Below are 13,211 nucleotides of genomic sequence, written 5' to 3' on the forward strand. Positions count from 1 at the left end.
AGATGCCATTCCCAGACAGGTGCGACAAGGCTCTGATAGGCACGTGTCTCCAGCTGTCGTTACTGTATTCTCACACAGAGGAGAAACTAACTCAGCAGTGCTATCAAACTGAGTGTTACTCAGGTATGTGATTACAAGACTAGAAACAAACCCTGAGACAGGCCTCTCTTCCTCCCCACTCCTGTGCTCCTAGTGGCTTTAAACTATGGGCTTTTGTAGTATGGACAAAAGTAGTATGGATTTTTGCACAGTCCTTCAGCAAGGAGGCTCTTTTGGCACTGAAAATTTACTTAAGGTTTGTGTGGTTAAATTATCACAGCAAATACTACTAACGTGTAATTCATCTTCAGCAATAAGCTAACAGCTTGCATGGACATGTGGGGCTTAGTAGGCATTTAAGACTATTCTGGGAATGATTTATGCAAAAGTTGTCTAGCTCTTGTTTGCATACAAATAACATCTCTAATGCACGTCATTTCTCATGGAAGAGAAACTTGATTTTGGAGCTTTGCCCCCCAAAACCTGGTCCTGATTACTGCTTCAACCCCTGTTTATATAATTCCACACAGTTTTGGCAGGATTCAAGAGCACATACCAGGGAGTTGGCTTTTATGAATCTCCTGGGATGTGAATGTCACGCTGACTGGATGAACTCTGGCCACAAATCCGAGACATGCACAATGACTCTATTTATTCAGGCTTGGCTGAATGAATGCAGATCGACTCTGCGTGTAATAAATTTTCACAGGCCAAGAGCCTCCACATCAACCAAGCTGACGCTGAGAAGAAAAAGGCACCTAGTGGAATTGGGCTGTGCAGACCTCTACTTCCTGGCTGCATTTCATTCAGTTTCTTCATCATGTGCTCACCGATGGGCACACACTGTCAATGCCTTTAAAGTTTTCGGTGTTTTCAAAGCTCTGCTTTCTGTTATGTAGTTGTCATATTAAAAAGAAGCCAGAGGTGGTGGTGGGGATGGGCAGAAATCTGCTTTAATAGTTTACCCCATACTGGGATGATTCATCAGTGTTCTCTACAGGCCGGAGCTGAGAACTGAGACGGGACTATTTCTTTGCCACTACATCAGAGACCAAATAAAATACAATGGCTCTTATCTCGTGTTGGGGCTCAGCAGGGCCTCACCTACAGTCTGGACACGCTAGAGACACGAGGCTTTAGAGTCTCCCTGACAGACAAGATCATTACCCTCTGCATTATAAATAAGAAAATAATTGCCTCTTTAGCTTGCAGAGTTATGTTAATGACATAGATATCTATTAAATTAATTGTATGCTCTCCAAATATTGATTGGGGATTAAAAGGTAACTTTCCTTTCATTGTGTTGAGAAATCAATTAGGCCAATAGAGAAATTCCCCTCTACAGATTAAATCCAATGATCGCTGCCTGTAAAATTAAAACAGTCAGTTTAAGTGGATAAACTACACTCATTTAAAGAGAAAAATGCACTTATATAATTAAAACGAAAAGGCTGCCCAATCTGTGTGGATAATGGGATTACTCGGAGCTTCAGGCACAGATGCTGCCATTCCGTGTGGATCACAGCTCCCTCGGTCTCCCTGAGCGATGGATTTTCATCTCGGAAACCCTGCTTTCGGCTGACACCAACCATCTCAGCTACAGCTTGCCAAAAGTCTCAGCCATGTGTCTCTTTCCTCATGCCTCGGCCACAATGATTCTGTCTAGAGATTTGTTCTGTTTCACTTCCTAAGCTTTGCCAAACTCAGGAGGTAGAGATCGTTTTTGACCAAATGGAAAGACACATGCACTACATTCCCTCCCTCCCGCCCTTCCAAATCCATCACATAATTCCTTTAAGGCTTTATTGCCTTCAGGAATCCTTTCATGCGGTTTCCTGAGTCCCTAGCCGTTGGAATCTGTTACATACAAACAAGGAACTTGATTCTTAGATCTGCTCAAACTTCATCACAAAGTCTGAGAGCCACCATGACAGCATGCTGTCATTTCAAAGGTGTCACAGCCAACTTATCCGGTAAACCTTATCAAGTTAACAATTAAAATTCTGTTGCCTTTGAGAGGGACAATAAGGGTCCCACCTTAGGGCCTCCAGCTTGAGATAAGTAAAAAAAATTGCAAGCTTAGCATTGCTTGGCCTAAGATGAGTGGGTGTAGGAAATGGGTTCAGGATTCCCACGCAGCTAGAATAAACACTTTTTTCTTGCCTAAGCAGGTTGTCTGTGAATTCATGTATAGCTCTTTTATGATCTTGGGTCTTAAATTTTTCTCCTGTTACTCAGCATGTTTATTTAATGTTTAGAATTTGAACAACAACAACAAAAATTCAGTGTTTAGTAAGAGGAATAAAGGCAAGACAAAGGTCATCTTTCCTTCTGGTTCTAGTCCACAGGGAAGAATCCGATTTAACACAGCGACCTGGGTTTATTTATGGATCCACTCAAAGGAAAGCACCTCCACTGAGCCAGACGGTCTCTGTCCTCAGGGATCTTACAGCTTTGTTGACAGAAATACTGTCAAAACGAAACATAGACGATGTAACTAAACTCAGGATGAGGTCCAAGAGAAAGAGCAATCTCACTGAGAAAAAGGACATGCTAGGGTCTCTCTGAGGACGTACCCTGAGTATGCACAGGTGTTAGCCAGGCAAGGCAGAGCAGAGACTGTGGAATCCTCCAGGCGGCTGAGCATGGCTTACTGAGGAGCTGAAGGGAGGCCCATGAAGCTGAAGTGCTGGAAAAAGCTCAAGAGGAAGGGAAGGTGTGGCCAAGGGCAGGCTGCAGGCTAATGGAGGCCAGGCTGCAGGTATGGACAAGGCCAGGCTGCAGGTGTGGCCAAGGCCAGGCTGCAGGCTAATGGAGGCCAGGCTGTGAGTGCCCCATTTCTCTCCAGGTGGGAGAGGAAACCCTTTTCGGGGTTTAGATAAAAAAAAAAAATGAATTGCGAGCCAGAGAGCTGGCCTCAGAGTTGAGCACTTGCTGCTCTTGCACAGGACTGATGTTTGGTTACCAGCACGCACACCGGGCAGCACACAAGCGCGCGCCTGTTAACTCCAGCTCTGGGGATCCGCTGCCCTCTCCTGGCTTCCATGGATATGGCATGCATCAGGGGCACACACATCAATATATAGCCATAAATAAAACTTAAAAAAAGTTTGCTCTGATAAAAAATTTTAAGAGATCACTGAGGACAAACTGTATTACTGATGTCAGAGAGCAGAAAGATAACAGTTCATACAAGCTGGTTTAAGCTAGTAAGGATGGGAAGAGGTGGGTAGACTGATATTTAATTTTGGAAGTTAAATTCATAGAAATTAGAGGGGCATTTGCGTGAGGAACAAGGGGTTATCAAGACTTGAGTCCTGTGACTTTATGCTAGCTCTGAAAATGGGAACAATCACACAACAAACATATTTGCGTAAGAGTGGGCAAAAGCTGGAAGTTGTTTAGCATGGCTGGAGTCTGGAATGCCTGTGAGACAACCAAATGGAGACAACCAAGTATGTCTGTGGTTCAGGACAGTGCTGAGTTGAGGCTACATGGAAGTTGCCATTATATAAAAATGGAAGGTCATGATGGGGGAAAAGGATACCCAAAAAGAGCAGAACTAGAAAAAAAAAATGCAGGAATGAATATTGTCAGCTGCCAGGTATGTGGAGAATAGGTAGTCAGCAGAGAGCGTTAGGAGAAGGGGCAGGCAGAGAGGAGGGGCAGAGGTGAGGGGGGGAGGGAGATAACAGGGGAAGGGTGGGGCAGAGGTGAGAGACCCCTTCAAGGAAGCAGTAAACAAGAGTGGTCAACAATGCCCCTTTTCTGCTCAGGCAAGGGATGAAGAGATAAGGATCTGTGGTTCCCAAGAGCAGCTGTAACAGTAGCGTTATCCCTGAAGGAAAAGGCATGGTGAAGAGTAGGTTCCACAGAGGCAGAGAAAATGGGCCAAACCTTTGGTGGGACCAGGGCAGCATCCTCTTGTAGCAGGACTGAAGGAGGTTGACACCGGAGGAAAAGGAGAGCAGGATGTGTCAGGCAGATGAGCCAGGGTACAGAAGAGCCAGTGTGGAGACAAAGATAGAGGGCAGGACTCAACTCGTTCTAGGAAGCCTGAGTATTGGAGAAACTGAGGGACCATGGCTGTCAAAAGCTCAAGGTCTGCCTGGGTTAATGTGGGAGACACTCTCTCCCACGCCCACAAAACTCCAGATGTCAGAAAAATTAGATTCCATACTGTCCATGTTTGCCAAGCTTGTGATGGAAGTAAAGATAGGACATTAACAGAGAAAAAGTATAAAACAGCAGCACCATGTCTATATAGTGCAATATTAGCCACCACAGAAGGGTGAATAACATGGTGTGTGCATTTAAGTGTGTGTGTGTGTGTGTGTGTGTGTGTGTGTGTGTGTGTGTGTATGTGCTCTGTGTAGGCCCATGCTGGGTGTCAGTCTCATTCATTCACCACATTTCTTCATCTTTTTTGCCTGTGGGAGCAATGTGGCCAGTGGCCTCAGGATCCCACTGCCATGATACCTGGATTGTGTGCCTTCGAACTGTGAGCCCAAATAAATCCTCTTGTCCTTGAGCTTTGTCATGGCGTTTTGTCACGGCCTCAAGAAGAGCAACTGGCGTGGCGATTTCCCGTTTCACAGGCAGAGCACTGAAGGCCTTTGTGGTTGGAAAGGTGGGCTTTTAATGCTGCCCAGCTGCACAGTGGCTGAGCAGCGACTGGACCCCGCAGCAAGGGTTCAGCGGTTCTCACTGCTAAACCAGACCCCTGTCTTCATCTGTCAGAGCACAAAGGCAGCTGGGGGAAAAGGCAACTAAAGAAAGGTGTGTTCAGATGCACAGAGTGTGAGGCTGACTGCACAGCATCCTGAGACTCTTAAGGATATCAGGGTTTTTGCTTGTTTGTTGGTTTGTTTTTTAGGTGACCACATAGGCCATCTGGACTAATATTTACAAAGACAACTAGTTGTTTCCTTAGGCAGAGAAATATGCAAAAAAACTTTTAAAAAGATTTCTGGGAAAGAGGTAAACTCTGATTATACCTGGAAAAAAAGTAACTGAAAAAAATGTGTCATCATGTCGGTGTCAGAGAAATGAAATGTGTGTGTATGCTTAACGTACACACAGGCTGCATGTTTTCAGGGGTGAGGTTTTATCATTAGTCTTTTTCTAAAAGTAGGGCTCTCCAAGGCTCTCTCCAAGGCTCAGGGAGCACCAAGGATAATGAAGTAAAAAGAATGTAAGAGAAGACAGGGAAGGGATGAGAAGCTCTGTCTTCGGGGCATGATCTACCCATCCCCAAGACTGTGATCTCACAGAAGCCATAGCAGCCTAAACTGGGAGGGTGAAAGAACCAGCCTGCTAACAGCCATCACAGATCAGAAAGGAGTCAGGGGCCCCCATCTTTTCCCTGCTGAACTACTGGCACCTGATGGAATCTGGGCGGGGGTGGGGGATAGTCATTGTCTTCAGCTATGTACCCAAAAGTGAGCTCACCGGTCTCTAACAGAATACACTACTGCATGCATGGAATTAACACATAGATTTAACCAGTAAAAACTGGGCAGTTAGGACTTTACGATCATAACATAGGACAACTTAATGCTGACAATTTAATTATCAAGTGCAAAAACACTGTCCAGAGTTTTGTTGATAAGTTAGGGATTACTGTCTAAAAACAATTCATGCTGACTGTTCCTTTTACAAAAACAGTAAAATATATACAAGGGCTGAAAGGAAAGAGGAAAGGGCCTGACCCATATGTTCCCCGTACAGTGTTACCAATGGCTGAAAGTAGATTTCAGAGAATGTCATAGTACAGCATTAATAGCGAGTTTCTTAAATTGTGTTTTCACTGGAAGTATTTCCTGCAAACAGTTCTAGGAACTGTTTAGCCTGTGAATGCCTTTTTCTAATATAAACTATAAACAAATATCATGCTTGAGAAGACTTAACCCATTTGGTACCTAGCTAAACCCCTCCATGGTATAAAAGAGAGATGAAACCGTTTTCTTCTGGTCACACAGATGAGAAAACCAAATCAGAGGTGACTTTCTGTTATGACTGCTGAGCTGTGGGTGTCTGACTGCCTGGGGCAGACTTCTAGAAACAAATGACTCCATCTCTACAGCTCTCAAAGCCTGAGGCCCTTTCTGCCCAGCTAACCATCCCCTCTTGGGCTACTCTGTCTGCCAGGCAGGTTCTGAGCTTCGCGGAGTCCTCTCTTATCCTTGTGCTTTAGCTCGTCTCACAAAGAGAGGAGCAAGCCTTTGCCGGCCCCGTCCGTGCCCACGTTCTGCTGAGCACCACTTGTTAGCCATGAGCCTCTGACTTGTCTCTCCTTTGCTTGCTGCCGATAAACGTTATTTGTATTTGCATGTCTAGACAGTAAACCACGTACACAACATTTCATGATACCTTTGAATCGATGTTACTATTTCAAAATCAACTGAGTGGCACGTGCATTTACCCTAACGTTCAAAGATGGCATAAGAAAGAGAACTCTCTAAACTGCCTCCTTAACCTGTCCTGTTCATCCAAATCCCACAAAATGCAATAGAGGTGATGGGGTAAATGAAAGAGATGTAGGAAAATCTGTCTCTAGTGTTTTGAAATCTGCTTTAAAATAAAAATGTTTCCCGAGATGCCGAAGCGAATGTGATGAATGTTAAGTGGGTATTTTTTCACCTTAACAGACTGATCACAAGGCTATTTATAGCCCCTGACTGATGTCTCAAGCTGGTAAATCAACAGCAAAAGAGACTATTTCAAGCACATTTATCATTGAAGACAAACAGCCAAGACGGCGCGTGATTATTTTTTATTCATCATCTCCGCTCACCTCTGAGTCCGTGCCTTCTCACTGTTAATAATCTGTATAAGACTTCTCAATATTTAATGGTACAGCCTCCCTGCCGCATGCTGATGAGAGTAAGGTCACATGCCTGATCTCAAGAAGGCAGTTATCTTTGCCAGAAGAAGAAGAACGAAAGGAGGGACCTATTTCTAGGGAAGTAAGCCTGACTCTGTTAGTTTTGTTAGAAACATAATTGTTGGGCTCTGTGTCATTTAAAAAAAAATCACAGAATGAAAGCTTTTTAATGGGGACTGAGTTCAAGACATTTCAGCAGAGTGGCCCAACTGTAAAGCAGCTCGTGAGTGGCAGCACAATGTCTGGTACCACAGACTGGACAGTGTGGTTCCAGTGCCTCTGTGACTCAGCTTACCCTCGTGTGTACCTTATCTACAAGACAGCAACACAAAAGGCAGCCTTACCTGCTCGCTGTCTTCGTCATCACTGCTCAGCTTCAGGTCATCTTCCAGCATCCTGTGGGAAGGAACAGAAAGATGCAGGTCCTTAGAGCCACCACCTGTCCATGCTGGGGCACGGCCTTTCAGTAACGTGCCCTTCGCCCCCGCTCTCCCTCCCACGTGTATTGTAAGCGCTTTTCCTTGGATGTTTTTAGGAGAGAAGAGTGTCACAGCACGAACACTGACCCTCATGACCATCACAGGGAGCGATGGGGCTCCTCTGGAGCTGGCAGTTTTAGGAAACAGAACCAAACAGGAGTTGTTCCCTGGCAAGCCTAAATTTTATACTTGTTTGTTCAATGTTTTCCAGACCTAAGAACTGGCTTGTGTCTTTAGTCCCAACTGGGGGGGGGGGGTAACTCATGGTAAAGAAAGAATTCTGCTGAGGGTCATGCAGCCATAGTCTTGAGTCACGTGACATTTCTATAGGCCCCCCTGATAGCCCAAGGGCTGGAGAAGTTATACTCTATGAGGAGCTGAGCAAAAGGCAATGAATAGCAGGGCGATTCTGAAGAGTCTACGAGGGCTCCTTCAGGCCAACAGCTGCTCCCGTGCGTCATAGCAGCAAGTCCATGAAGTCAGACCGTGGACAAAGTGATGCCACTTCACGCCCTTCCATCTTAGTGATGGAAACTGTTCTCTTCAGCTTCGCTGCAGTTGGTTTTCTACAGTGCAGCTGTTTTCAGATTTGCCCATTGCTCAGAAACACACTCCCTCAAATGTGCTCTGTGCACACAGAGCTGTTGTACCTGGGAGAAGGAAGAGTACCCTAGCAGAGAGCCCAGAGATCCAGACACTGGTCTGCAAGCTGTTGTGTTCTTGTGTTTAAAGACACAATGTCTTCCTTGAAGTCAACTTCTGAAGACTGCCACCAAATGTGCTGATGGCCGTAAAGGTCAGTTACAGGCCAGTCAGAGGCAGACACCTGGGTCATTTCAGTGGCCTGGGGAGTAAATGGGGGACTCCGCTCTCCTTGAAATGTATAAGCTTTGGGGGCAGGTGACGTAAGGCCCCTTGTTCACCCTGTGGAAGGTTATACCTGGAGATCCTGAGTCTAAGAAATAAAATTGTTGCTTCCATCTCACAGAGAAGAAAAAACAAAACAAAACAAACATTTTCTATTGGATCAAAATCATTTGGAAGAACATTGGCAACTGAACATGTGCACACCTGGGCCGCCATTTCCCATCCACAGGGCAGAGCATGGCATTCACATGGCAGAAGGGGTTCTAAGTGCTCTAGGCAAGATTTAAAGCCAAGGGAAGATGGTGTTGGTCTCATGCAAGTCCATTTTACAGAAGGGTCTGGAGTGTTCACAGATTCTGGTATCTGAGGAAGGTTCTAGAACCATGCCCCTTGGGTATCAAGGGGGTACTGATCATGAGTCAACAGGGATACTCATACAGGGAAACACAGTGGGAAACAAAGATGTCCCAACCCCGCCTGCACACCAGGCCGAGTTCTCTCCATTCAGGACTTTCTGGAATGATATAACATTGTGACTATGGTGGAGGAAATATGTTTTAGCCTCTAAAAGTTGACTTAGGTCTACAGGGGCCAGAAAACAAGCCTGTCAGCCCAGCATCCAGGGAGGCCTGCCCTTGGGAGTCAGCGGCTGGTCACTGGTTGGCAGAAGTCACTGAGGTACACTTTAATGACAACTAAGACGTTGATATAAAAACACACGGTAAAATTAGACTTTTAAAAATTGAGGCCAGAGTAGAAGTCTAACCAGCAGAGGGACCATGAAGCTGGAGTTTTCAGCCTTGTGTCATAGTAAATAAAAAAAAAAAAAAAAAGGCCATTATACCCATTTCTCAGTGATTTAAAATCTTTATGCTCTGGCTACATAATCCTAGCACAGTCAGCTACCCTGCTTCTGGGCAAATTCAGTAGTCTCACAAGAAGGACTCGGCTGTAAGCTCTGCAACTTAACATCTGACTACCTAACTTCCCACAAGAATTATTTTCTTTTAGAAGCATGAGAAGCACAGCACCGCAGCTGGTGCCTACTTTTCTGGGACCTTGTGTCTCCTGAAGCAGAAACAACAGTCTGTAACGGGTGCCCATTGCTCCCCTGCTTCGCTTCACCTCACTGAGGAGCTGCTGACCAGCACAGTAGGGGCCTCACCTCAGGGTGTAATGAAGCTGCTCTGTGGAGCAGGGTTTTTTTTTTTTTTTTTTTTTTTTTAATGGTATTTCCTTGTGTTAATTTTCATTTCAGGCTCTCCGAGATGCTTCAGTCTCATTTTCTTTCTGAAGTCCCATGTTCCTGTCGGGTAATTTTCACTAACAGGTGGCCGCCTTCGCATCTGCAGTTATTTGGAACAACTCTGCCTACAGCATCCTGGGAACTAGGAACTGAGGAAGCCAGTGAGGACCAACTTCTTCCCAGATGAAGACGGATGAGTGAGGGCAAGCCTGAGAGAAAGTGGAGACCGCAGAGTCAAGACAGGGTGGTCCAGGAGACCTGGAAATGTCCAGTCAGAATGTATTCTGTGTCACAGTTCTCTACGTTGCTTGACCCGACATGGTTCAGAGTGAGGTGGTGTTTGCTCACACGCACTCCCTTCCTTCGACCTGTCCTGGCTGCCGGTGAACTCACCATGCCCTGCTCCCGCCGTGGCCACCTCGGAGTGGACAAGTACCTGCTTCTTATGTTCATGGGCTTGTTGCTGCCTAGACACAATGGCATCTGATGGCCTCTTCCCTCCTTACCGAGTGTAGCTGCTCCTGAGGCCCATCCTCTCACAGGAACTGCTTTTCAATTCCACCCCCAAATGATCCTCACAAAAGCCAGTCTCCCTTGGGAAGGGTGCCAGTCCCCAGGAAGACACTGGCTGTGCACGCGTAGCCGTAAATCAGTCAGCTGCCTATCCCGAGTGAGTCTTCATCTACATGTCATCAGTGAGGAGAAGTTAAAGGAGATGAGGATCAAGACTTCACAGCCAGAGCTGCTGCTGAAGGGTTGGATTTTAAGGCAGCCACCAGGCTGGCTTGCATTTCAGTTTGATTTCTGTCACTGACTAGCTCTCTGAGTGCCAGGAAGTCGTTTACTCTCTTGAGATACAGTTGCCACACAGCTAAAACAACAACAACAAAACAGCTGGGTAGGATGGCCTCTGCCTCCTTTTATTGCTCTGAAGATGCTGGCTCCTTCCCCTTATCACAGGTCAGGCAGACTGCTGGAGAAAGACAGCATCTAGTTAGCAGGAGACAGAAACAGCACTCCAGGGATTCCAACCCTGAGGTTTTGGTGCCAGGAAAGAGACTCCTGGAGGAGTCCAGGAGGCCAGAGGACAAAAGTGATAGGAAAGCATCCGGACAGTAGTGACTCCTGCAGGCTGCCTTGTTCATCTCGTTGCTTGCTCTGACACGGCAGGATGTCACGGTATGAGGATGGCTGCCTCTGGTTGATGCCAACAAGCCAAGACTCTCAGCCAAACAGCCTACAAGGAACTTCAACCTGCCAGTCTCCACAGTGAGTCTGTAGGTACATCTTTCTCCAGGCAAGCCCTGGAGGCAAGCCCCGGGATGGCTCCGGTCCTGGCTGGCACTATGTTTGTGGCCCATGACAGACCCTGAACCAGAGGACCCAACTAAGTCACACTCACGTTTTTCACCCATGAAACAGTAACATTATGGGTGTCACCTTGAGCCACTAAGTTGAGGAATAATTTGTTAAGCATCAATAAATGGCTGGTCTGTTAGCAGACAGTATGTATTTAGTATGTGTCTTCTTGAGCGCTGCCGCCAGTGACCTGAGGTAAACCTTTGTAGCCATCGTTCAAGCCATCCAACAGAAGACATAACGTGAGACATTTTCTAATAGTGATATTAACAATTAGTAGGTGAGACCAACACATTTTCACCGGCCTCAGTGTATTTCTGTATCATAACATACACATTTCAAGTGCTCAGCAGATACGTGCGGCTATGAGGTAACATTTTCATTTTTTTTTCTTTTCTTTTTCTGTCAGAAGGTGAGGGCGTTCAAATTCCTGGCATGCCCTCTGTCCTTGTCTCTTTCAGATCTCTGACATGGCCTGATGGGGTGCAGGGGACAAGCCTGTGGAAGTGACAGCTTCCAAACCGTCGGAGAGAGAAGCTCCATTTCCCTTGCCTTCCCTCAGCCGCCTAGTGGCTCGTGGTGTCAGTTAAGTGTGGCACTGACCCATCTTGCTGTCAATTCAAGGAGTGGGTGTGTGATACACTGCAGTGTCCCTGTAACCTCTGACGTCATAGAAGCACCCAGAAATGGAAACTGAGCTAACCCCAAGTGGCCCGCAGGAGGTGCAGGCTGCGGGCTGCCGACTTAGGGGTCGTGTCCTAAGAGAACAGGAACGGGCGACCCTGTAACACATCTCATAAAATTCTGACCACTTGGCCAAGGGAGTCTGCACACTTGTTCCCTCTGTCTGAGCCGCTCCCTGTTCTTCTTGGGTGTAATATGGGCACACAGCGAAGCACTGAGATTATCTGAAATCCTTAGGTTTTTTTTTTTTTTTTCTTTCTTGTATATTTTCAAGTACGTCAGTTGTTCTTTTCACTTGGAGTTAGAATTCGAGCTACTGGAGCTGGCAGCCCCAAAAGGATCATTCTGAAAAGAGGATAGGAATATTGGGGGGGGGGGCTTTCCTTGAGCATCCCGTAATTCTTCTACCTAAAAGCAAAATATAACAAAAGCCCACAGATACCACGTGCTGTCCGTGAGCTTGTGAGGACATGAAGACTTTCCGCCTTTTCCACAAGGGCAATGCAGACAGAACACTGTGATGAGGTTGCATCCCCCCCAACACCTCAGACTTTAAAATTACTTCTTCCTGAGAATTCCCCGAAAAGAGGGGCTGAATGCACGCTATCACTTCACTCAAAAGACAACAGAGGCTCAGGAGCAGCACTTTAACAGGAAATGCTTTCTCTCCAAGAAGATTTCTAAATTCCTCCCTTTGTTATACAGATTTCTGGAAAATGAGTCTCTGAACTCGGTGTTGCTGGCATTAAGGACTGAGGGTCTAAGGGCACATGAATGCGAACACAGTATGTGTCAGAATAGGATCCTTTCCAGGGCAGACAATACAGCGGAGCTCAGAGGGTCCAGGCGGGGGTCATAGACACTCTCGGCTCCGCAGAACCAAGGATGGGCTTTTCTTTATTGGATCCTCGCTGAAGAGCAACCTGCACTCAGTCAGAGGGCACTTATACATATTCACCTAGCTCAAGCCATGATAAGGACTATTAACTATCACCAGTTAACCGATAAGCTTGGTTCCCGTTCTGCTGACTAACTAAGGATCCGCTTAAGTTGGTCACTCCCGATGCTAAGCATGCACTGACATTAGGAGAGTCATATAAAGCTGGGGTAAGATTTGTCCTTTGGGTTTGAAATACCAGCTTCTGTGTTTTGTGGCTGTTGTTACTGGCATGTTAATTGTGAACAGACTCCCTAACTAAGGGAGTTGTTTGAACAGGTAAGCTGCTAGAATTAGGAAGGAGGACAAAACATAATCTCTCAATTCACAAATTCATGTACTTTTGAGCTGTACCACGGTGCTTGAGAACGCCATAATACAGTTACTAAGCCTTACTGCACACTGGAATCATCTGGGCTTTTTAAAAGTATTGACACTGGCTTCTGTTCTTCTCGCATGTTCTGATTTAATAGGTCTGGAGTACAGTCTGGGGGTCCAGGCTTTTCAGTGCTCCCTTGGTGATTCCTGACTGTGGAAAGGGTTAAGAACCACTCTCCAGAAAAGCTAAAGGACAGCTCCTGACCTTCAATTAAGCCTTCCCATTTAATTGGCCCATTAACAAAATGGGATGGATGATGGTGAAGACTCAGAAGAGACAATTTAGGTAAAAATGTATGTCATCTCCACAGCTTTGCAGGGCTGCTCAGTGAGAGT

At 46.1% G+C, this 13,211-nt stretch overlaps 1 protein-coding gene across 5 annotated transcripts in view; it reads right to left on the minus strand.

Moving 5' to 3' along the window:
- Positions 1-13,211, minus strand: part of Aff3 (ALF transcription elongation factor 3) — a 434,549-nt gene that overhangs the window by 77,178 nt on the left and 344,160 nt on the right. For all 5 annotated transcript variants that reach the window (XM_055607315.1, XM_055607298.1, XM_055607308.1 and 2 more), the window contains one exon: positions 7,270-7,321. In XM_055607315.1, the coding sequence (XP_055463290.1) occupies positions 7,270-7,321 (52 nt within the window). The remainder of the gene's footprint in view (positions 1-7,269; positions 7,322-13,211) is intronic.

The sequence above is a fragment of the Psammomys obesus genome, unplaced genomic scaffold (assembly GCF_907164565.1).
Source record: "Psammomys obesus unplaced genomic scaffold, mPsaObe1.curated_primary_1811, whole genome shotgun sequence".
NCBI classification, from domain to species: Eukaryota; Metazoa; Chordata; class Mammalia; order Rodentia; family Muridae; genus Psammomys; species Psammomys obesus.